The 24,391-nt window shown below is 41.0% G+C and overlaps 2 protein-coding genes and 1 long non-coding RNA gene across 6 annotated transcripts in view; 1 reads left to right on the top strand and 2 right to left on the bottom strand.

Annotated features, from left to right (window-relative positions):
• celsr2 (cadherin, EGF LAG seven-pass G-type receptor 2) overlaps nucleotides 1-13,909 on the top strand; it is a 67,822-nt gene extending 53,913 nt beyond the window's left edge. Inside the window, exons 18-34 of one of the 4 annotated variants that reach the window (XM_031287453.2) lie at nucleotides 127-336; nucleotides 1,080-1,263; nucleotides 2,252-2,570; nucleotides 3,453-3,620; nucleotides 3,729-3,852; nucleotides 3,953-4,153; nucleotides 4,265-4,439; nucleotides 5,181-5,293; nucleotides 5,703-5,785; nucleotides 8,548-8,674; nucleotides 8,763-8,873; nucleotides 9,627-9,757; nucleotides 9,850-9,935; nucleotides 10,023-10,187; nucleotides 10,505-10,723; nucleotides 10,997-11,219; nucleotides 12,415-13,909. In XM_031287453.2, the coding sequence (XP_031143313.1) occupies nucleotides 127-336; nucleotides 1,080-1,263; nucleotides 2,252-2,570; nucleotides 3,453-3,620; nucleotides 3,729-3,852; nucleotides 3,953-4,153; nucleotides 4,265-4,439; nucleotides 5,181-5,293; nucleotides 5,703-5,785; nucleotides 8,548-8,674; nucleotides 8,763-8,873; nucleotides 9,627-9,757; nucleotides 9,850-9,935; nucleotides 10,023-10,187; nucleotides 10,505-10,723; nucleotides 10,997-11,219; nucleotides 12,415-12,421 (2,646 nt within the window). In that variant the 3' untranslated portion in view covers nucleotides 12,422-13,909. Of the gene's footprint in view, nucleotides 1-126; nucleotides 337-1,079; nucleotides 1,264-2,251; nucleotides 2,571-3,452; nucleotides 3,621-3,728; nucleotides 3,853-3,952; nucleotides 4,154-4,264; nucleotides 4,440-5,180; nucleotides 5,294-5,702; nucleotides 5,786-8,547; nucleotides 8,675-8,762; nucleotides 8,874-9,626; nucleotides 9,758-9,849; nucleotides 9,936-10,022; nucleotides 10,188-10,504; nucleotides 10,724-10,996; nucleotides 11,220-12,025; nucleotides 12,161-12,359 lie in introns of those variants that run through there. The other 3 variants (XM_031287452.2, XM_031287449.2, XM_036002606.1) reach the window with 3 other exon arrangements.
• Nucleotides 11,174-12,726, bottom strand: LOC118495365. Its single transcript, XR_004897743.1, has 3 exons — nucleotides 12,642-12,726; nucleotides 12,239-12,469; nucleotides 11,174-11,243 (listed from the first exon to the last, which is right to left on the bottom strand). It is a non-coding gene; the product is annotated as an uncharacterized LOC118495365 (long non-coding RNA).
• Nucleotides 13,910-16,007: 2,098 nt separating the features above from the next.
• The window catches only part of dstyk (dual serine/threonine and tyrosine protein kinase), a 29,668-nt gene continuing 21,284 nt past the window's right edge, over nucleotides 16,008-24,391 (bottom strand). Inside the window, exons 8-14 of the mRNA XM_031287492.2 lie at nucleotides 23,624-23,753; nucleotides 22,695-22,851; nucleotides 22,060-22,192; nucleotides 21,832-21,945; nucleotides 21,176-21,290; nucleotides 19,168-19,302; nucleotides 16,008-16,619 (exon numbers count right to left, since the gene is read on the bottom strand). Coding sequence (XP_031143352.1) covers nucleotides 16,432-16,619; nucleotides 19,168-19,302; nucleotides 21,176-21,290; nucleotides 21,832-21,945; nucleotides 22,060-22,192; nucleotides 22,695-22,851; nucleotides 23,624-23,753 — 972 coding nt within the window. The 3' untranslated portion in view covers nucleotides 16,008-16,431. The remainder of the gene's footprint in view (nucleotides 16,620-19,167; nucleotides 19,303-21,175; nucleotides 21,291-21,831; nucleotides 21,946-22,059; nucleotides 22,193-22,694; nucleotides 22,852-23,623; nucleotides 23,754-24,391) is intronic.

Below are 24,391 nucleotides of genomic sequence, written 5' to 3'. Positions count from 1 at the left end.
TGTTTAAGATCCAGCAGTTTTTTATGGGATTGTTGTTGAGGTATTTCAGTCTGGTTAAAAATATGTTTTACTAATGAAACATTAATAAGTTACTAAATGGTTGTGTTTTCCTTCCCTTCCCCCCAGTCTGAAAAGTTCTCCCGTAACGCATCGCTCCTGGACTCTGGACATGTTCAGCAGACGGCAGCCATGTTGGCCAATGCCACCATGCACACAGAGAAGTACTACGGCAGCGATGTGAAAGTAGCTTATCGTCTCACACAGAGTCTGCTGCAGCACGAGAGCAACCAGCAGGGCTTCAACCTCACAGCTACACAGGACGTCCACTTCACTGAGGTGAACAACAACATGCTGTACATCTCTCCTGGGAACATTGCAACACAGCATGAAACTTAAAGTGCTCATATTATGCTCATTTTCAGGTTCATAATTGTATTTAGAGGTTATATCAGAATATGTTTACATGGTTTCATTTTCAAAAAACACCACATTGTTGTTGTACTGCACATTGCTGCAGCTCCTCTTTTCACCCTGTGTGTTGAGCTCTCTGTTTTAGCTACAGAGTGAGACATCTCACTTCTGTACCATCTTTGTTTGGTGTCGCACATGCGCAGCACCTAGGTAAGCCCTACAAGCTAGTCAGAAGCAGAGTATGAGGGAGTGCCACGCTAGCAGCTAGGTGAGCATTATAACGTGTGTTACAAAGTGACGCACGTTCCTCACGGAAGTAAAGGCTGGACTACAATAGAGCTGTTTGGAGCAGTTTGTGAACAGTGTTTTCTGTTGGAGATGGTAAGTCCCTTTGGGGTGGACTTTGGGCTTTTTCACTTTGTAAACCTATAACATGCACAAAAAGATATATAACACAATAAAGGAAAGGGAAAAAGCCAAAAAGCATAATATGAGCACTTTAATAAAAACAATAGATTGTTGCGGTTTCAGCAGTAAACAAATTGGTGTATAAACAGGAAGCCAGACTTCACAGCCGTTCATGCTGTATCTGCAGCGAATACATCACACTTCATTTCACTCTCCACTGTGGCATCCTGTCACACTGAACTCTCGCTGTTTTCTGACAGAATCTGGTCCGTGTGGGCAGCGCCATCCTGTCTCCAGACACACGGACGCACTGGGAGCTGATCCAGCACTCGGAGGGCGGCACGGCAGCACTGCTGCGCCACTACGAGGAATACGCAAACACACTGGCACAGAACATGAGGAAGACCTACCTCAGCCCCTTCACCATCGTCACACCACACATAGGTGAGCGTTTTACCAGGGAGCTGTGACATGCAGACAACCACTACAGCTATGGAGCTTTTTACTGGGGATCCATATCTGTATTAATCGGTTTTAAAGTGCAGTTTGAGATTTATAGTTCATTATGTGAATTAGCTGTTTTGTAATTTTGTAAAATGATTTTTATTAGGACAACACAATTAAAGTAATTAACAAACAGAAAATCTGGGCTCATGAAACAAATAAAATAAGAAACAAATTAAAGTACAAATAAAATCCAACATGAATACAACAGAAATAGGGCAGCACATTTTCACAGTAAAAATAGTAGGAATATTATTGTCCTATTATAATATTGTTTCTTTTATTACATACAAAAATAGATCATACTTAGAAGATAGAAATCCCCTGACTGTTATTCATTTTAACCATTCAGCCAATCATTGGTCTGACTCTTCCAACATAATCCTTAAAGCACAGTTATTTACAGTTGCTCTGTGACACATAGTGTTTAGAGCTTAAACTAATGATTATTTTCATTATCGATTAGTCTGCTGATTATTTCTCAATTAATCGATTAAACATGTTATAATTTCCTAAAGCCCAAGGTGGCGTCTTCGAAGGTCTTGTATCGTGTGACCCACGGTCTAAAACCCAAAGATATTCAGTTTATTGTCATAAAAGACAAAGACAAGCAATACATCTTTACATGTGAGAAGCAAGAAGTCGGGAATGTTTGACATTTTTACTTGTAAAATTACTTAAATGATTATTAAAATTCTCTGTCCATTGACTAATCGATTAATTGACTAATCGTTTTCGCTCTAATAGTGTTAATCGAGAAAAAGTAATAGCGTCCCTCTTATCAGCGCTGTAATGATGTGGCCATTTTTTTATGGCTCAATCTGATATTTTTTTGGACTCAATATATAAAATTTTAGGGCTTCAATTCTCTGGTTAAAGGAGACGTCCATTTTCAACAGCAGAGCTCTGTGCCTGTTTTTCTCTGCAGTCATCTCTGTGGATCGTCTGAAAAAGATGAATTTTGCCGGAGCCAAACTCCCGCGGTATCAGTCCCTGAGGGGCCCTCGTCCTGTGGACCTGGAGACGGCTGTCACACTACCCGATTCAGTTTTCCAACCACCTGTGGACACCAAGGGCCACAGACACTTGGATGTCTTCCCAGAGTCCTCGCTGAGAAACCGCACAGCCAACAGGAAGAGACGGCACCCTGAGGACGGCCAGCAGGACGCCATTGCCAGTGTGATTATCTTCCACAGCCTGGCCTCGCTGTTACCAGAGAGCTATGATCCTGACAAGAGAAGTCTGCGGTAAGAATGATTAATAAAGCTATAACATGAAGCACTGTGACTGGAAATAAAGGTTTTTACATTATGACCAGGATTTCCCATAGAATCGTCCACAAGGTCTAAATGAAGGAATTAGTTAAAAAAAATAGTGCGCTTTGATTACATTGAATCCAAAACATTTAGCCAACTAGTTTGGCTTGTAGAGGTTTTTTTCAACTATTATCTTAGATTCAAAGGAAAACCTTAAAAAATGAGCAAGTATTGTTTGTGTATAGAGAAAATACTCTAGGTTATTCCTTTGTGCCATAGACTTCTATTGTCATCCAAAAACTATTAAAAACACATCAATGAGCCACACTGTTACCACAGTAGGTGACATGTTCCTTTCTTAACATGAACACGGGCACTGTAGTTAATTTTCAGTCCCACGGGTGCCCAGATAGCTCAGTTGGTAGAGCGTGCGCCCATATATAGAGGTTTACTCCTCGACGCAGCAGTCCCGGTTTCGACTCTGACCTGCGGCCCTTTGCTGCATGTTATTCTCCCTCTCTCTCCCCTTTCATCTCTTCAGCTGTCCTGTCAAAAATAAAGGCCGAAAATGCCCAAAAAATAATCTTTAAAAAAAAAAAAAAATAAATACAAAAAAAATTCAGTCCCTCATGCACCATCTTGCTGCTGTAAATACTCACTAGTGCACCAAATATGTATAAATCCACTGCTGAAAATAGTCCCCAACACTATTTACTCTTGTTTGAGTAAAACTCACTTAAACGACAGTGCCTAGGTGGTTAAAAAGGAAACTTCACAGGTATGTTTTGTGACAGTTTTTTGAAGATTCAAATCTTCAGTAGCAACCAATTTATGCCTTTAATCATGCAATTTTTTTTTCTTAATTTTGATCAGGGTGCCAAAGCGTCCGGTCATCAACACACCGGTGGTCAGTATCACAGTGCATGACAACGACGAGCTGCTGCAACACACGCTGGACAAACCCATCACTGTGCAGTTCCGCCTGGTCACCACTGAGGAGCGCTCCAAACCTATCTGTGTCTTCTGGAACCACACCATACTGTGAGTTCAACAACACACACACATACAGTGGAGTTGATGATGAAACTGAAAACTGGATGAAGTTATGTTATTCCCACATCGTCCTCTGCTCTTTGTGTTTTATGTCAGTGCCGGGAGCGGCGGCTGGTCAGCGAAGGGCTGCGAGGTGGTTTTCAGAAACGGCACCCACATCAGCTGTCAGTGTTATCACATGACCAGCTTCGCTGTGCTCATGGACATCTCCAGGAGAGAGGTGAGTGACATGAAACCTTTTAACTTCAATAAAACCACAGATATCATCACTCTGTTCTCTAACTCAAACTTTCCTCTTCCAATCGTGGCGTTTGCGTCAGAACGGAGAGATTCTGCCAATCAAAATCCTGACGTGGAGTACAGTGGGAGTGACGATGGGCTTTCTCTTCCTCACCACGATCTTCCTCCTCTGTCTGAGAGCCATGCAGTGCAACAAGACCAGTATTATCAACAATGGAGGCGTCGCGCTCTTCCTCTCCGAGCTCATCTTCATCCTGGGCATCAACCAGGCAGACAACCCGGTAATCCATTCTGTTTTTTATTGATTTCATTAATTCATTAATACGATTTTCATTTTGTCTCTTCATGTTTTAATCACCCCTCTCTGTTTCTTCCTCTTCATCTCTCTGCAGTTTGTGTGCACAGTCATCGCCATCCTGCTGCACTTCTTCTACCTCTGCACTTTCTCCTGGCTCTTCCTGGAGGGGCTGCACGTCTACCGCATGATAAGCGAAGTGCGAGACATCAACTATGGACCCATGAGATTCTACTACCTGATTGGCTGGGGAGTGCCGGCCTTCATCACAGGTCTGAACCTTCATAATATCACGAAAAATGTACCTGCTGTACAGAGGAGAATCCTGATGAGTTACTTCATCCAATTTATGTCTTGTAGTATCTTACATGTCTAAACGCAGCAGTCCAGGCCACTTGATTCTTAGCACTGTTGTGCCAGTTCTAAAAATCTATTTTAAGACATAAAAAGTTAAATACAGATGAAAATGGTTCATACAAATGCAGCTGCAGAAAATAGACAGTAAACAAACAATAAACCGGCACTCAGAAACATTGACATTTACTTCTCTGTTTGATTTTGTTTCATGAGATTAATGCATTTCTAATGAGTTGGTGCCATTTTTAAGTAATAACTAAATTCACACAGTACTTTTTATGATGTCTACGTGTGCGTGTGCGTATGGTTTGTCTTGTGGGCTTAATTTTATGACCACATAGTTTGTTAATGCTTTTTTATCAGCGAGCTGACTTCACTGGCTGCATCCTGGACGTACAGATCGATCGTTATCAAACATGCTTGCAGTCTTATATACCGATATCTGTGATCCTTCCACTGTTCTCATGGCAAGATGAAAATTACAGTTTAAATGTGAGACGTCTTCCAGTTAAATGTTATCTCCTAACTGTAGTAAAAAGTCCAAATTGGGGCTCAATGTTATTTTATTTTGAAAACAATGCTGTTTAAAGCCATCCGACTACTTCAGATGAACAACCTCCTCTTGACAGAAAAAGGCTTTCTTGGTTTGTGTGCAGGTCTGGCAGTAGGACTGGACCCTGAAGGCTACGGCAACCCAGACTTCTGTTGGCTGTCTATGTACGACACTCTCATCTGGAGCTTTGCTGGACCCATCGCCATGGTGGTGTCGGTGAGTCCCTGCAGAAGCCTGCCATTGAAACTGTTGTATCATTATTTATGCACATGACAAAAGCAGTCTGCATCTATGTTGTTTGGCACTTAAGTTCATACTGGCTCACAGGTACTGATACAATACAAAAAAACAAGATGGAAACAAAAACATTGAATCAACCTTTAAATGCAGAAAAAATATAAGTGTGTTTTACAGTCTATTGATGTATCTTCACAGTCCAACATGCTGATCTCATCAGATCAGCACTACAGATGTTGTTTGTTAGTATACACACCCGTCACTGTTCAGTTGAGTCTGTAAAGAAAAAATAGTAGAAAATATTCTGACAGAAAGATTACTTTGATGTTTGCTCTCACACACTCCTGCCATGTTGTTGTAGTGATACAGTTTGATATTGTGTCCACAGATGAACGTCTTCCTATACATCCTGTCGTCCAGAGCCTCCTGCTCACTCAGACACCACAGCATTGAGAAGAAAGAGCCTCGTGTGTGAGTGTTACGTTTTAATCAAATATAAACACTGTTTACATGCTCAAAGTTATTCTGTTGAAGTATTTGTATTTAGGCATTGTCTAGTGGAAGGAAATTCCCAGCCTGAAATTGCCAACTTTCAAATCAAACTAGTAATACTCGCCTAACAACCATTTAAAGGATGTCAATAATTGAATTTCCATCAGCATTTAATACTGATGATCAGATCAAACCTTTCCTTCGATCCGCTCTAAAGGTTGCTCAATAATCTGTCCCTGTTGGACTGACTGGAAGACATTACAGAGAAGCTAACATTAAGAATTAGTCAATTAATCAAAAGTCAGTCAACTAAAAAATAATTAGCAGCTATTTTGATAATCCAAAAATTTTCATTTTTCAAGCAAAAATAAGGACTAAATGCTGCATATTCTCGAGTTCCAGCTTCTTGAGGCAGGATTGCTGCTTATTATTGATGATATTCTGAGAATAATCGTTCCACAAAGCAGATGATGGAGTCATCCGCAAACAGTAACATGTGGCCTGTCTTATGCTTTTACATTTCAAAGGGTCATGTATAGGCTGCGTTCACATACACTCAGGCAGTCTCCAGGCAGTCATCAGGTGTTCATGTAACCGGCGTTCATACTTGGCTGTCTCTTTTGAGGTGGTGTGAGAGTCCTGTACAGTAAATGGTAAACATCCTTTTGGCGTCAGGTTTATGTCATATCTCCCGAGCGTGCTCACGAGCCAATTATATTATTTTAAATGCGCAGTCTTCATTACCAATTCAACAACCCAGTGATGGCAGCTGCGAGCGTGAAACAAAACATAGGGAGAGGCAAAGAATGGCACCTGCGTGTATAAAACCATTCAGCAAGCGCACAAAGCAGCCACCACAATGCGAGAGATTGTCTGCTTTGCCAGCGCTGGAGGGAAACACACGCTCTACAGGTCACTCTGCCCGCGAAGTGGATTTCTGCACGCGTGTGAAACTGACTTTTGACACTTTGGGGGGCAGAAACCAAGGAGACACTGGCCCTCCTATATTGATTAAACGCGATCTCACCCACAGACCCCCCCCCTACCTTGATTGACAGCTATCGTTACAGGAAGCACGGAGGTGTACTGGCCGAAGAAGCGTTTCTGTCTTAAACGATGTAGCGCTAGTGGTGTGCGATACTGCAAACGATCCGATACCAAGTAAATACAGGGCCAGTATTGCTGATACTGATACAGATACTTTTTAATAATTGAGGTGGATGCATCATCAAATAGCTAAATCTGAATGAATTTTCATGACCTTTTTAAGTGTTCTTGTGATTTTATCTTTGGATTATTAATAAATTAAAACCCAGGACAGAATTTTCATATGCTTGTGTAAATGTGTTGTGTTACCACTGTATCTTACAGCCTTTTTACAACTTATACAGCTTACCGTCATTTTCGGCCTGAAAATATAGCCACACAGCGCTGCTCTTCCTCTCTGCCATTCTTCTGCTCCGTCTCTGTGCTGCTTTGTGTGTGTGTGTGTGTGTCAATATTGATACCAACGTTGGTATCGATATTATCGATATTTGGATTGATCCGCCCACCTCAATGTAACGCAAGATAGCACCGTAAATAAAGGACTATATAAGTGTCTCTCGTTCGTTCTGTTGTTGAGATATGTGCAATGCTTTTGAAATGTCTGTAAATACATGCCAATGTAATGTAACCCATAACTCTAACGTTAACATTAGAGCTAGCCTTAGCCAGAGACGGTTTTAGAACCGTCTTTGACTGAGCTAACTTTGCATGTTGTTGCCATCCAGTCTGACTAATCCATAACAGAAATTTAGAGCCAACTCAAAGGTCTTTAGTTGCACATTTGAGAACAGTAATCTCTGGACCTCTGGTCGTTGAACATTGTCAGATTTCAATTTGAATGCAGTCAGGATTTAGCCTATATGTTTAGTAGCCTATACTTTGTCATTTAAGATGCTACTCTGGTTTCTGGTCTCTTTTTCTAAATAATGGTTTCTTGTTAGTCTGTTTGGGCTGGACATATTATTTATGTATGACACAATAATAATAAAAATCTAATTAAATCATATAGTAACCTGCCTCTGTAGATTCACGTCATTGATGGAATTTACAGTAAAACTATAGGCTATCAGGTGTAATCAATACATAGGCCTTACATTGTTCAAACTATTTGAAGATAGATCATAGTGAGGAAATACCCCAACGTCTATGTCGGTAGTAAACTGCTTAGGCCACGATAAAACAGTATCAACCGGTTACTAATTCAAAGTATTTATGGTGAATAATAAATAATATGCCAGTCATATGTACAGTATATGCCTGGTTAATGTTCTAAACATGGAGTATGATGTAATGTGTGATAGTGTTGTACTAATAAGTTAAACATGCCAAATATAAGTATCATTTAGTTGGCTCTTAATTTCTGTTATGGATTAGTCAGACTGAATGGCTAGGCTAAAAACATGTAAAGTTAGCTAAGGCTAGCTCTAATGTTAGAGATATGGGTACATACCATATACTGTATCAAACAGGTACACATACATACTAAATGGCATTTTAGAGGTTAGGACTTTGTTGCTCAAAGTTCATGTTTGTGATCACAGCTCTTCACAACACATTGTACTCCTCTATGTCTCATTTTACTACACTCCTGATGTTGGCTTCTGGTCGCTTATCATCAAGCTCCATCTTCAGATCATTGAATTCGTAGAAATCGTCCTGTCAGCTGCTCACTAACTTCTCATGTGATTCTGCAGCTCAGGCCTGAAGACTGCAGGTGGCGTTCTCCTCCTGGTTTCAGTCACTTGTTTTCTGGCGCTCCTCTCCGTCAACAGCGACATGATCATCTTCCACTACCTGTTCGCTGGCTTCAACTGTGTGCAGGTGAGCCCTCTATTTCCTTCTGAAACTGCTTGAATGGTTGATTTTTGTCTTTTTTCCTGACCTTCCTTCTTCTGTCATCCAACCACAGGGTCCATTTGTTTTCTTCTTCCGCATTGTCTTCAATAAGGAAGCAAGGAATGCTATGAAATACTGCTGCAGCCGCAAGCGTCCGGATCATATGATCAAATCCAAATCCTCTGTGAGTTCATCGCACAGGCTGAGAAAACACTCCATTCAGTCAGATACTCTCTGGGAATTCAAAACTCAGCTTAGTTACATGTTGGGAGCTTTCCTACAAACACAAAAACGGTCACATCGGTCAGTTAAGATTACAGATATTATTGATACGGCAACTGTCATAAATTAAGGTGAAACTACCAAGTGTTGTCAATTGTATATAAATGTGTCGAGATATTTCCACCTTAAATCCCAAAAAGACCAACACCAACAATGAATTGGTCCCACTAACAAGTTCTGCCTGTGTAGCCAAAGCCTGAAATATCGTATTCCTCTGTACCACAGAGCTTCATTGTTGTCTCTGTTGCTATAGGTGAAATATTCACTAGTGCATTAATCTGCAGCTTTTTTTTTAAATAAAAGTATATTTTAGTGACCTGTTTTTAAATTTCACAATTATGTGTTTGTTTGCTTAAAACATTTCAAGTTATTATGGCCTTTCTTTGATTCCGTATGCTGAGAGCCACAGACATGCTTGGGAAGTCAGTTTTTGAGAGGGGGACTTAGACTTTGTTGGATTTGGTGTTTTTATGGGATTTGTCAACAAAAATAAAAATATAGAATAATCCTATCCTTTAAGCAATACTCAGTGTTTTTATCAGCAGCTCAACCACACAACATCACAGAGAAAAAAAACATTCTCCCTTTGATTCAATACAGTTTTTTTTTATTGTTCTTAAAACACTCATCTTTCCTTTCATCTCTGTATTTTCAGGGCTACAAATGCAACACAAACTACATGGACGGCAGGTTGTACCACCTTCCCTTTGGAGACTCCAGTGTGTCTCTAAATGGCACCATGCAGAGCGGCAAGAGCCAGCAGAGCTACGTGCCGTTTGTCCTCAGGTACAAAAACATTTTAAAATAAAGGTTCATACGCTGCATTACATGACAGAGTGCCAGGAGCAGCTGTACACTGACTTCTTCTGTCTTTTCAGGGAGGATGGGTTGAGTAACAGTCAGGCGCACATCGCTCTGAACGACCATGCGTCACTCTTCCATGAAACTAAAGAGCACCTGGATGGTATTACTATCATTCAGTATCTCTTATTTATCTTAACTGCAATGAAAAGTATGACTACATCACGATCTCCTCTCCGTCTGTGTGCAGATCGTGACAGCGACTCGGACAGCGACTTGTCTCTAGAGGACGACCAGAGCGGATCCTACGCCTCCACACACTCCTCTGACAGCGAGGACGAGGAGGGTCCACTCCCACCAGAGGAATGCTGGGAAAACCTGGCATCTAATGTTGCCAAGAGACCACAACCGCACGGTACAGAAGTTCATCTGAACCCAGCCCCACTTTGTGCCTCTCATGGATTATCAACTATATATATTATATAGAAGTTTTTTTTTTTTTTTTTTTTTTTTTTAAATCCTCAAACTCTTGGATTCATTCATTCACATTCAGAAACAATGACAGATTTTATCGCCACATATGTTCATTAACACACGAGTGGAGAGTTAACCCATCTCAACCACATCTTTAGGTTAATCCCATATAAAACTATTAGGATTTAGTACGTAATAGTGACATGTATTTTTCCTACATTTAATTTATTCTTTTATTATTATTATATATTTTTCCAGACAACAGTTTGAGTAAGATGTACTGGCCTGGAGATTACACAGGAGCAGTGAGTGACGGCGAGCTCGCAGGTACAGACAGACTGAAGCCGGACACTCTGGCCAATCCGGAGCTAAGTCTCGGCTGCGGCACCCGCATGTTATCAGACGACCGGACGCAGCAGGACGCCATGACGGTGCTACTGCCCAGTCTGCCAAACATCTACGCCCACCCTCACAAAGGTAAAGTCCAGCCTAATGCAAACACCTGAAGGAGATCATGAACTTAATGTGTTAAACATATTGTTGAGATTGTAATTCAACTTTTGATAAATTTACATAAATCAATTCTTTGTAATTTTTCAAGATGACACAAGTGAAACAAAAAAAAAAAAATGATCCCACTATTTTATTTAATTTTAAAACAAATATTCTAAGAGCGAATATGAATGAATCACTGTTTTTCCCCCCACATCTATCGTCGTTGTGTCATCACATCTTGTTTTTCCTCTGCAGGGATCCTAAAGAAAAAGCAGCTTTCTCCGATTGTAGAGAGAAATGGTCTCAACCGCATCCACAATGAACTTTGTGAAAACGCTCCCGGCACGGCGTCTCCACAGGGATCAATTTCTAGTAACGGTCGAGCTGGACTGGCTAAAACCAGCCTGCCGGATCAGCTGAATGGCGTCGCCATGAGCATTAAGGCAGGGACAGTGGATGGTGACTCATCAGGATCAGAGTGAGTATTAACACAAGCTAAGACCTATAAAGTCAGAGAAAGATAAAAAGCAATATTAGTATTAAGAATAAGAAAAAAGTGTCTTCTACCTGTTACTGTGTCCAGTGTAGTGTCGCGTAAGTCATGCAGTGTTTCGTTCAACTGTCTGCGTCAAACTACGATTTGTGTCGTCGTCCTCAGTGATTGTTGTTTTCATTTCCACCTAATAATCTTAAATGTTAAACCAAATAAAGATAGCACCCATCCTGCCATTACCCACAGTGTGAATGTTAAGTGTTGTTCTGAGTGATAACGCAACATGAACGGCTATTTTAAGAACAAGGATTGTAGGATTGATTACTACAACAGCTGGTATGTCCATCCATCTGAATCTGATCTATTTTAAACTCACTGCTCATTTAGCACATATACGTTTCATCCTTTGCTTCATTGTGGACATCCAGCTCTAGCTTTTTATCATTGTGTCAAGGCTGTTGAATGCTTGATGCAAATCTAATGTCTTTGTTCAGAGTAAAATAAAGGAGAAATAATTAGCACTGAAGGAAGATAGTGGAGTTTCCCCCACTTTAAGCTGCAGATGCTTGTCCAATATGAAGAAAATGATGGCTCACTATGAAATTAAAGCTTAGCTGCTGTATGACCTACTGCAGATGAGTGGTGAGTATAAAGTAGCGACAGACTTCCTGAAGACACAGTCATACAGGCATATTTATACGTTAATGCTCAATTCTTAAAATACAGGTCTTATTTACAAATAAAATTTACTAATCCACCTTCTTTGCCCCTTCTCTTTCCAAAAATCATAGATTTTTATTCTTTAATTTTATCCCATGAAGCTTTGATCCTCATTCAAAACAATCAGGATCACTGTCTTCAGATTGGTACATCATTTTAGCATCTGTCACCCCTCAGTGTGTATGTGTGTGTGTGTGTGTGTGTGTGTGTGTGTGTGTGTGTGTGTGTGTGTGTGTGTGTGTGTGTGTGTGTGTGCGTGTGTGTGTGTGTGTTCATTGGCTCACGTTTTTTTCTTTTCTTTGTGTTCTTGCTCGTGTTGTGCTGCATTCGTGTCCAACACATTCCTCTTCATCCATGCTGAATCCACCCACATCCTCCTCCATGCTCCACACCCTGTTTTCCCAGCAGCAACTGCAACACTTCCATGTGACCACGCTGACGGAGGGGTGTGTCTTTACAGGTCATAGAGCCTCCTTCTTCAACACTGACTGCAAACAGGGAGCACCGGACATCTCCTTAAAAAAATTTGGAAAAAGAAGGAATTCCTCCTCATCATCATGATCCTCTGAAGGAGTAGGGGGGTGTGTGTGTGTGTGTGTGTGTGTGTGTGTGTGTGTGTGTGTGTGTGTGTGTGTGTGTGTGTGTGTGTGTGTGTGTGTGTGTGTGTGTGTGTGTGTGAGTTCTTACATGTGTGCCAAACCTCAGGAGTCACTTCACTGGCCCAGGCTCACACACACTGACAGAACGAGTCTCACTCTCCCTTTAAAGAAATCATTTTGTTTACATACTTGAAACAATGCACTTTTTTTTAATTTACTGCCCAGATTTGTTGGCGGTTTAATTTTTTTATTGTTTTGTTCCAGGATATATGTTTTGTTTTGAAGACTGTGGAACATGTTTTTTTTTTTGTTTTTTTTTGGGTGGGTCATTTAGTCGTAGATTTGCAAACATTCAGGGAAATTGCTTTTTAATGCATTAACTACTTTGTGATGACTTCCTGGTTTGCCTACTTATGTTACTGAAGTGTGAGCCTGTTTGGGGGGTTCAGACTCAGGTTGAGTTACTTCAAATGTCCAAGAGGCACACAACGGTCGAGTGCAGGCTCTTCGTGGATTTCTGAACTTGAAAACGAGGAAGGAATCGCTGCCTGTTAATGATGCTCCGTATAGGCTATTTCTCATTAATGAAAGATGTTTTCCAGAGGCAACAGCTGCACAGACTGATGGCTTTCTCAGCCTCCGAGGGGGCAAACCTGCATGTGCAGACCCAAAAAAGGACTCAAAAGGACTTTTGATAATATTTTTTTTTTCTTGTAAATCACAGAGCACATTTTTTATGGACGTTAAAAGCGCTCTCGTTTTTATTTTTTTTTATCTGGAGGGATGAACGCATTCATTCGAGTTCAGTGACTTAACAGCTGTATTTTATAGATTAGCTTCAGAGCTTTTGTCATTTGTAAAATAATGCAAAATTGTGCTGTAATACTTTTTGAGCTGTAATCCATTTTTACTGTACAGAGTGGCATGTAAATGAATCTAGGACATATCTTTAAATGTAAGTAAATATGTAAAACCTCTTTCAAACACTCAGAACCCATTTAAAGGAATTGCTCTTTATCCTCGGAGGGAAATATCTTTTATCTTACTTACTACTTTTAGTCAAATTGATGTGATATTTGTGGATGCCATTTTACAAATATAGACATATGAATTTAATGTATAGTATCTCATGCCATAAGAAACAACACTACCAGGTCAATCATATCAACTCTGGTATCCCATCAGAGAATTTTCTCTTTTACTCTGCCGCTTCCTGTTTTTACTGATTAAACTGTTTTCTACCATTTCCATCTTACCTCAAATTTTTATCAGTGCCAAGTCAAATAACTGGATTTCTCCCTGTGTGATGTATTTTACATTACAGTTATTTTCTGATATTAAAGTGCTCATATTATGCTTTTTGGCTTTTTCCCCCTTTCCTTTATTGTGTTAGATATCTTTTTTGTGCATGTAATCGGTTTACAAAGTGAAAAAGCCCAAAGTCCACTCCAAAGGGACTTACCATCTCCAACAGAAAACACTGTTCACAAACTGCTCCAAACAGCTCTATTGTAGTCCAGCCTTTACTTCCGTGACAAACGTGCGTCACTTTGTAACACGTTATAATGCTCGCCTAGCTGCTAGCGTGGCACGCCCTCATGCTCTGCTTCTGACTAGCTTGTACTGCTTACCTAGGTACTGGGCATGTGCGACTCCCAACAAAGATGGAATAGAAGTGTGATGTCTCACTCTGTAGCTAAAACAGAGAGCTCAACACACAGGGTGAAAAGAGGAGCTGCAGTAATGTGCAGTACAACAAAAATATAGTGTTTTTTGAAAATTAAACCATGTACAGTAAACCTATTCTGATATAACCTCTAAATACAATTATGAACCTGAAAATGAGCATAATTTGAGCACTTTAGGGTACATCCTACTGTACAAGTGGAATAATCAGATATTAATATTATATATTATATTATTTTTATGTCCACTTAAATTAACTTTACCTTGTTGTTTTGCAGCGCATGGTTAATTTAAAGCAACAGTTTTACATTTTTGGAAATACACTTAATTGCTTTCTGGTGGAGAGTTACATGAGAAGATTAATACCACTCGCATCTGTTATCGTAACCCTAAATATGAAGCCAGCAGTCGGTCTGCTTGGCTTAGCATGAAGACTGGAAACGGGTAAACCGTTAGCCTGGGTCTGTCTAAAGACAACACATTACACCTAAGCTTGTCTTTAAGATCTCTTCAGTTTACCTGGAACCAAGGACCAAAGACTTGGCACTGAGGAATCTGAAGCTCAACTGGCTAATGCTAAATAAGACCATAAGATTTTGATCACCAGTATTCTTGAAGGGAGTCCCAACTCAGAGGCTTTAGTCAAAGCAAATGAAAAGCAACTACAGCAAGTTGAGACATGAAACATGAACCGAGTCATTTTAAGTCAATTTCTCAACTGCATACCAGCAACATGACGCTTTGATATGAGCAGAATATCTGACCAATGGACTATCCTCACATCTACTGTATGAGTACACATCCTGTTGATATCTGATACTTTATAGTTTCAGTATTCATCTTTGAGAGAGTGACACAGATCAAACGTTTTTTAATCATCATAAATTTGTCATAAGAAACTGATTTCTTACTACTTGTGTCCTAACAACAATCTGCTCACAGTTCTTCAAGACATTTAGAACCAAGGAGAGAGATGAGGCGTTATCATGGAACCCATGCAAAGTCTAGGCCCTTCAATAGCATTCACACACTACTATTGGCCAGGCGTCCATGCTTACGCTAGGTAACGTAACCCGATTTGAAAAAACGGCTATCCTAACCTTAACCACTCAAGGTCAATGCCTAACCCCAACCAATCGGCCTGCTTCGTAGGGTGGGACTTGCCTAGAAGTTACGTGGGATCCATAATAACAGAGATGAGGCATAACACCCACTAGGTGGTGCTAAAGCTGCTTACCTGTGTTCCTTTTTCATCATCAACCTTGTGCTGAGGAGCCTTTTCACAAGCAGTGATTACTCCTGAGCTCCAGCTGGTTCTGAAATGGAAACACTTAACTGTTAAAAGTTATATTGAACTTGATAAATAATAAACCATTAAGAATGAATATTTAATTAACAATTATTGCATTACAACACTAAATGTTAAATAGAAAAGCTGTACTTACATTGTAGAAGAGGATTCAAATTCTCCAGCTTTGATACACCGCTGTACATATTCATGTTTTGTTAAACAAAGTACGCAGTATTTCTTTCAAAACAAACAGTTTCTACTTGTGTTACTACTTCTAACTTCCTAAAATGTGCCATTTCCAGAACTGTATAATTTAGAGCAGTGATTTGGACACATGCAACCAGTGGCGATGTGTTGCAAGTAGACATTTCTTAGTTTTGAGGAGTCACAAGCCAAAAAGAATTAAAAAATAAAAATAAAAACCTTACCTCAGACAAAATCATTAGTGATAAACTAACAACAGCTTATGACACAATCGTGTTTTAACAGCTCATTTTATTAAAAAAGATGTATTTGTATAGATGTAGACATGTTCAGTTTAAATACAATCTAAAATTAATCTTTTATATATTTATATTTTTTTTTCCATAATACTGGGAATGAACAACTTTTAAAACAATTTGCATCTAGTAACAATTCTATGACAAAGTAGCAATTAGCACGGCAGCTACGACAAAAGCATGTTGTATACAAATACACAAGAACAAACAATAAAACACACATATTTGCAAACTTCTGGTCTGTATCAACTCCTCATAAATAATGTAAATCCAACAAAGGAGGTCAGCTCGAACATTATTCATTGGTGTACTGTTCATCTCCGTTATTCATAAATACAAAAGAAAAATACTTTCCTGATCAAAATCCCTGTCACACATTTGTTAGTTTGTCTGGAGTGTTTTCAGTTTGAGTCCTCGAGGCTGCTGCTTTTCTGTTCCGAACCACAGTTGCAGAGCCGGACCATGATGCTTTGCAGGCTGGGCTCCACAATACCAAGCAGGGGCCTCTGGGAAGGGTCCCCGTTCCAGCAGGCCTCCATCAGCTGCCAGCATTCCTCATCGAAAGTGGGCAACCGCTCAGGTCTGGCTCCTGGAGACGACATGGACACAAGTGAGCCGAAACATACACACACACACACACACACACACACACACACACACACACACACACACACACACACACACACACAGAGACACACACACACACACACACACACACAGACAGAGACCCAACGCAAACCACACACACATCCACTTACAGAGACCCAACGCAAACCACACACACACACACACACACACATACAGAGACCCAAAGCAAACCACACACACACACACACACACACACACACACAGAGAGACCCAACGCAAACCACACACACACACACACACACACACACACACACACACACACACACACACACAGAGACCCAATGTAAACCACACACACACACACACATACAGAGAGACCCAACGCAAACCACACACACGTGTTGTTTACATCGGCCTCAAATGGATTATGTTTAAGGTTGTGATTTAGCAGTCATCATAGAGACAACAGTTATGGTGCTTCAACAGCTGACCTGGTTGGTTCAGTTTTTTTTTTTTTTAAAATCAGAATATATCCTTCAACGCCCACTTAAAACAAATCTCAAGAACAGCCTTTTTTCATCTTTGTAACATTGTCAAAATTAGGCACATCCTGTCTCAAAACGATGCTGAAAAACTAGTCCATGCATTCGTTACTTCCAGGCTGGACTACTGTAATTCCTTACTATCAGGATACTCAGACTCTCCAGCTGATCCAGAATGCTGCAGCACGTGTTCTGACAAGAACTAAGAAAAGAGATCATATTTCTCCAGTATTAGCTTCTCTGCATTGGCTTCCTGTAAAATCCAGGATTGAATTTAAAATCCTTCTTCTGACCTACAAAGCACTAAATGGTCAAGCACCATCATATCTTGAAGAGCTCATAGTCCCTTATTGTCCCACTAGAGCACTGCACTCCCAGAATGCAGAGTTACTTGTGGTTCCTAGAGTCTCTAAAAGTAGAATGGGAGCCAGAGCCTTCAGCTATCAGGCTCCTCTCCTGCGGAACCAGCTCCCGGTCTGTGTTCGGGAGGCAGACACCGTCACCACATAATCTTAAAACTCTCGTCTTTGATAAAGCTTATAGTTAGGGAGTGAGGAGTTGGAGCGTTCGCCTAGACCAGCGGGGAAGGGTGTATCGCTGCAGACACGGCACCCCTTCTCTTCTCTGCTTCTCTTCATAGTCGTCAGATTAATCTACCATATAACCAATGATATCATCAAAGTAGAGGGAGGCAGGCCAGTACAGCCCGATTCGGCAGGGGAGAGTTCTAGCCCGACCAGGCTCCTCTCCTTAAACCTGTCTCTCCTAGTTATGCGGTTATAGTTTTAGACTGCCGGGGGTCTTCCTTCCTTTGGCACACTGAGCTCCTCTCTCCTCTCTCTTTCCATCTGTGTGCATCCATGTCCCAGAAATGCTTGTTACTAACCTAGCTCTGGGGAGCTTATGTGTTTCTTTTGCCCAGCATGTTTCTTTGGATTAGGGTGGCACCTAAATCATGGTTGCAGCTGTCCCGGTGGTCCTGCTCCGCGCCCCGCTATGCCCTGTTACACCCTGCTACACTCTGCAGTGCCCTGCTACGTCCTGCTGCGTCCTGCTACGCCCTGCTACGCCCTGCTACGTCCTGCTGCGTCGTGCTATGCTCTGCTGTGCCCTGCTACGTCCTTGTAACGCCCTGCAGTGCCCTGCTATGCCATGAACTACTACAACTACTATTTCTGGTCATTGTTCCATTATCTTTATTATGACTATTATTGCCACTGTTCATCACACCCCCAACCAGCACCGTCAGACACTGCCTACCAAGAGCCTGGGTTTGTCCGAGGTTTCTCCCTAAAAGGAGTTTTTCCTCGCCACTGTCGCACTAAATGCTTGCTCTTGGGGGAATTACTGGAATTGTTGGGTCTTTGTAAATTATAGAGCGTGGTCTAGACCTACTCTATCTGTAAAGTGTCCTGAGATAACTCTTGTTATGATTTGATACTATAAATAAAATTGAATTGAAATTGAATTCAGTTCAAATCACAAGATTCTTTGATAGAAGAGGTGTGATTTTTCCTCAACAATCGGAGTGAAAAGCAGTTGAAACTGCAGTGTGCCTTACTCCATACACTTTCCGCACATTTTCTCTTCAAAAATTAAGCAACGTAATGATACCACAGTAATCCTCCCATTATGTTATGGTATGATGAACCTCTTTTTCATTCTGTTTCTACCCGTTTGTCATTATTCATAACATGAGGTCTCAACTAATGCTCATAACCAGTTATTTCCTTGTGGATCTGTGACACCTGAGGATTTAAATAAACGTATTAGAAGCGTCGCCAGAATATTTTTTCCCGGCATGGATCTATATAGTGCTGATGGAAGACATCCCCAAAACTGTCCAATCAATGAGTTCCTGTCAGTTTGTATGACGTCATGTTAACTGTTCTTGGTTCGTTTGTAAAAAGTCAGTGTGAACACAAACCGGACTAGAACTTAAAGGCAACTAAATGTTTATTATTGTCATTGATCCAGACAAACTGCAGGTGTGAAAGCAGTGTTTACCTTTTTTTACGTTATTCCAGAGCTGGTCCTTACTGGAGCATTTCTCAAAGGCTTCTGGAAGTTTTACTGAACCAGTGCAGAGGTACCAGAAGAGGATACCGAAGGCGTAAACATCCACAGAGTTATCATACTTTCCTGTTAGGAGAAAGGTCACAATGCAGAGGAAACCTTATAAAAGACTGCTATATACAGTAAGGAAAATAAGTATTTGAACACCCTGCTATTTTGCAAGTTCTCCCACTTAGAAATCATGGAGGGGTCTGAAATTGTCACCGTAGGTGCATGTCCACTGTGAGAGACATAATCTAAAAAAAAAAATCCAGAAATCACAATGTATGATTTTTTAACTATTTATTTGTATGATACAGCTGCAAATAAGTATTTGAACACCTGAGAAAATCAATGTTAATATTTGGTACAGTAGCCTTTGTTTGCAATTACAGAGGTCAAACGTTTTGGGTTTGCACACACTGCAGGAGGGATTTTGGCCCACTCCTCCACACAGATCTTCTCTAGATCAGTCAGGTTTCTGGGCTGTCGCTGAGAAACACGGAGTTTGAGCTCCCTCCAAAGATTCTCTATTGGGTTTAGGTCTGGAGACTGGCTAGGCCACGCCAGAACCTTGATATGCTTCTTACAGAGCCACTCCTTGGTTATCCTGGCTGTGTGCTTCGGGTCATTGTCATGTTGGAAGACCCAGCCTCGACCCATCTTCAATGCTCTAACTGAGGGAAGGAGGTTGTTCCCCAAAATCTCGCAATACATGGCCCCGGTCATCCTCTCCTTAATACAGTGCAGTCGTCCTGTGCCATGTGCAGAAAAACACCCCCAAAGCATGATGCTACCACCCCCATGCTTCACAGTAGGGATAGTGTTCTTGGGATGGTACTCATCATTCTTCTTCCTCCAAACACGGTTAGTGGAATTATGACCAAAAAGTTCTATTTTGGTCTCATGTGACCACATGACTTTCTCCCATGACTCCTCTGGATCATCCAAATGGTCATTGGCAAACTTAAGACGGGCCTTGACATGTGCTGGTTTAAGCAGGGGAACCTTCCGTGCCATGCATGATTTCAAACCATGACGTCTTAGTGTATTACCAACAGTAACCTTGGAAACGGTGGTCCCAGCTCTTTTCAGGTCATTGACCAGCTCCTCCCGTGTAGTTCTGGGCTGATTTCTCACCTTTCTTAGGATCATTGAGACCCCCACGAGGTGAGATCTTGCATGGAGCCCCAGTCCGAGGGAGATTGACAGTCATGTTTAGCTTCTTCCATTTTCTAATGATTGCTCCAATAGTGGACCTTTTTTCACCAAGCTGCTTGGCAATTTCCCCGTAGCCCTTTCCAGCCTTGTGGAGGTGTACAATTTTGTCTCTAGTGTCTTTGGACAGCTCTTTGGTCTTGGCCATGTTAGTAGTTGGATTCTTACTGATTGTATGAGGTGGACAGGTGTCTTTATGCAGCTAACGACCTCAAACAGGTGCATCCAATTTAGGATAATAAATGGAGTGGAGGTGGACATTTTAAAGGCAGACTAACAGGTCTTTGAGGGTCAGAATTCTAGCTGATAGACAGGTGTTCAAATACTTATTTGCAGCTGTATCATACAAATAAATAGTTAAAAAATCATATATTGTGATTTCTGGATTTTTTTTTTTAGATTATGTCTCTCACAGTGGACATGCACCTACGGTGACAATTTCAGACCCCTCCATGATTTCTAAGTGGGAGAACTTGCAAAATAGCAGGGTGTTCAAATACTTATTTTCCTCACTGTATAGTATTCCTGCACAATTCTAAGTTTTGACATAAGATGGAATGACAAATTCATGCTCTGATCACATTGTCATATAACAGAGTTATCCTCTCAAGTAAAAAAAGAAATAAACATTAACTTGTGTGAGACACTAGTAGCTGCTTGTTCAGACAGTTCTGACCTATCAAACTGTAACCAGGAAGTTATGAATGAAATTATCAACGGTGTGACTGTTGAGTAATCAAACCTGTAAACAGCTCTGGGGCCATGTGGATGGGGGTTCCAACGATGCTGCCAGACATCATGGCCTCTGGTTTACAGAAGCCCAGGTCGGTAATCTTTGCACGATTTTGCTTGTCCAACTGGAAAAGGAATGGAAACAATTAAAAGCTTGTTAGGTCAAATTAGGTCGTGGGTTGCACCTCAATTGGACCGGCTTCTGTGTTGAAGTGATTTATGGCGGTGGGTTTTCAGACTAAGATTTTGCAGTGAAAATAGACTTTTCTCATGGCAGATAACTTTGTTAACGATGGCTCAGTTCTATCAAGTGTCCCAGTAAGCCATGCCAGTGAGCCAGCATGCACAATATCAGGACCCTTAAACTAGCTCACCTAGATGGAACCTGCATTTTTGAGGCAGATAATGACTATTGCAAACTTACATCATCTCATTATTTTACTTCTGATTAAAATTCCAAAACTGGTTAAAAAAAAAAAAAAACACACCAGTAAAAGTAATATTGGCCCAATAACAATGGTATGCGTGTTGATGTGTCAGTATATTGTATATAGTGTATCCCTGAAGTGTTGTGATACAGCTTATGAAAACAAACACACACACAAAACCCCTCAGAAGTCACAGACTCTATATGTTTGCTGAACTATTCGTTTTTTCTGAACTTACCAGAACATTCTTTAGCTTTATGTCTCTGTGCAGGAGGCCCTGACCGTGCAGGAAGCGTATCCCCTCCACCACATCCAGAGCGATCTGAAGTCTCTCCCTCAGTGATAAACCAGCCTGGTAGAGATGGAGAGAGAAAGGAAAAGTAGACTTAACTGGAAGTAGTGAAAGAGATTTTACCTATGAAACAATAACATGTCTCTTTTTCCAATCTCTGCATTATCAAGTCACCTTCAAGCCTGTATAGAGGTCTCTGTGCAGCCGCTCCATGATGAGCAGCACAGCGATGCTGGAGCCGCCTCCGTAAGTGTGATCGATCACAGAGCCATGCAGGTCGACGAGCCGCTCATGCTTGGGGAGAGACCTGAAGCAAGACACATCCAAAGGAGAAGGGAGGAAAATAAAATGTTTCGTACGATCATAAAGTAATCACTTTTTGTTATCTTGAAGGAGTATATTAATGTAACTCTTGTTTGTCCACATTAAGGCAGTTTCACAAAATCCTGCATTCCTCAGGTTCATGGCAGTTGGAGCAGGCAAGCATTAATTAGACACTTTCAACATACTGACATTTGCACAGAGTAGCCTCAAGGCTTCAACACTCAAAACAAATTTTTCATTTACTGGGTGGAGTTCGTCCAATGATAAATGCAGGTGCTTCAGAAACTGCTCGGGCCATTTGAAATTTCCCATGCACACGTCTTGACTGTCTGTAAAATGTGCTGCAAGCTGTGATAAGTATTGTGGCGGTTTGGTCCTTAGAATTAAAATAATTAAGAGTAAAACAGGATTGCTGCTGAGATCATGCCAAAGCAGCTGTCTTTACAAGTTTTTTTTTTTTTTTACACTCACTCTCACTAACTCACCTTGTGTAGTGAAACTCCAAAGCCAGATCGTTCCAGTGTTTATCATCAGGCGGTACCACAGACTTTAAGGCACATGGGTAGCGTCCGCCCCAACTGTCACACAGGTACACAACTCCGTACTGACCCCGACCCAACTCTTTGCCGAGCTTAGGCTTGCCTGTCAAAAAAACAATGCAGTTATTATTTTTTTACCTCAAAGTACAAAAATATATACACTCAGGGTATATACAGAAATCCTGGAGGTAAATTAAATACCTTTTAATACCATCTCAATATTTTTTAAAACCAACATGCCATTGAGTTGCAGGTTTATACAGCAACACGTCTCTAACCATTAAACAGAGTTTGAGATTTATAAAACTACACCCTCTTGGCCAATAGAACAATGCAGCTTTGTTGTTAAACTGTGTGTAAAATGAGCGGTGACGTTAAATCACCGGGTTCAGGTAACAGCACCCTACGGTACCGTCTATTTGCAGGATGGTTTCAAGCTAACGGTCAGTAGCTAACATTAGCAGATAAGCCCATTGACAGCGACGTTATTGTTCATATTTTGGCACAATGTTTCTGACCGTAGTAGTGGTCATAGTGACTGAAAGTGTGATGTGAGATGCTAAAAATAATCTACACGCTGTTTTCAGGTAACGTTACTTTTTGACGTTCAACACATGGCGATTAATACATTTTAATGGCCTTCATTTTTACTAATTTGATTTACTACCTTTTAATACGTTTTAAAACCCCGCGGACACCCTGATACTGTATATCTTTTTTTTTACATGTCAGATGAAGATGGTCACAAATGGCCATATGTGCAAAAGATACTAATTCACAGAATTTAAAAAGGCATGTTTTTGCAGCGATGTGTGAGCAGACTGGGAGTTTCACTTTGCGTGTGTGAACAAAGACAGGATTTGGTGGTGACTCACCATGCAGCAGCACATCTCTGAGGGAGCGGCTCTCTAGAGACAGCCGGGCCAGCCGAGGGGCGTGATCCTTCCTCACACGCAGCCACAGGTCCTCAGTGCGCTCCAGACGCCCCGTATGCCCTTCCTCCAGCTACAGCAACACATGACATAACATCTCATGGTTAGCATTAAGATCAGCTGCTAAGTGACTGGTTTCATTTATCAGTTATTAAAAGTGCTCATATTATGCTTTTTCCCTTTCCTTTATTGTGTTATATATCTTTTTTGTGTAATAGGTTTACAAAATGAAAAAGCCCAAAGTCCACCCCAAAGGGACTTACCATCTTCCAGAGAAAACACTGTTCACAAACTGCTCCAAACTGCTCTATTGTAGTGCAGCCTTTACTTCCGTGACGAACGTGCGTCACTTTGTAACACACCTCGCCTAGCTGCTAGCATGGCACGCCCTCATGCTCTGCAACTGACAAGCTAGCAGTAGTTACTGCGCATGTGTGACTCCCAACAAAGATGGAACAGAAGTGAGTTGTCTCACTCTGTAGCTAAAACAGAGAGCTCAACACACAGGGTGAAAAGAGGAGCTGCAGCAATGATATGGTAATATGGTGTTTTCTGAAAATTAAACCACATGAACCTATTCTGGTACAACCTCTAAATACAAGTATGAACCTGAAACCTGAAAATGAGCATAATATGAGCACTTTAAACAAACTATTAAAGCAACCTCTAACATGCCTTACTGCCTTTAAAAGTTGTGTTTGAATTGAATCT

Source organism: Sander lucioperca, chromosome 6 (assembly GCF_008315115.2).
Source record: "Sander lucioperca isolate FBNREF2018 chromosome 6, SLUC_FBN_1.2, whole genome shotgun sequence".
NCBI lineage: Eukaryota > Metazoa > Chordata > Actinopteri > Perciformes > Percidae > Sander > Sander lucioperca.
This window is presented reverse-complemented; position numbering and strand designations above follow the sequence as displayed.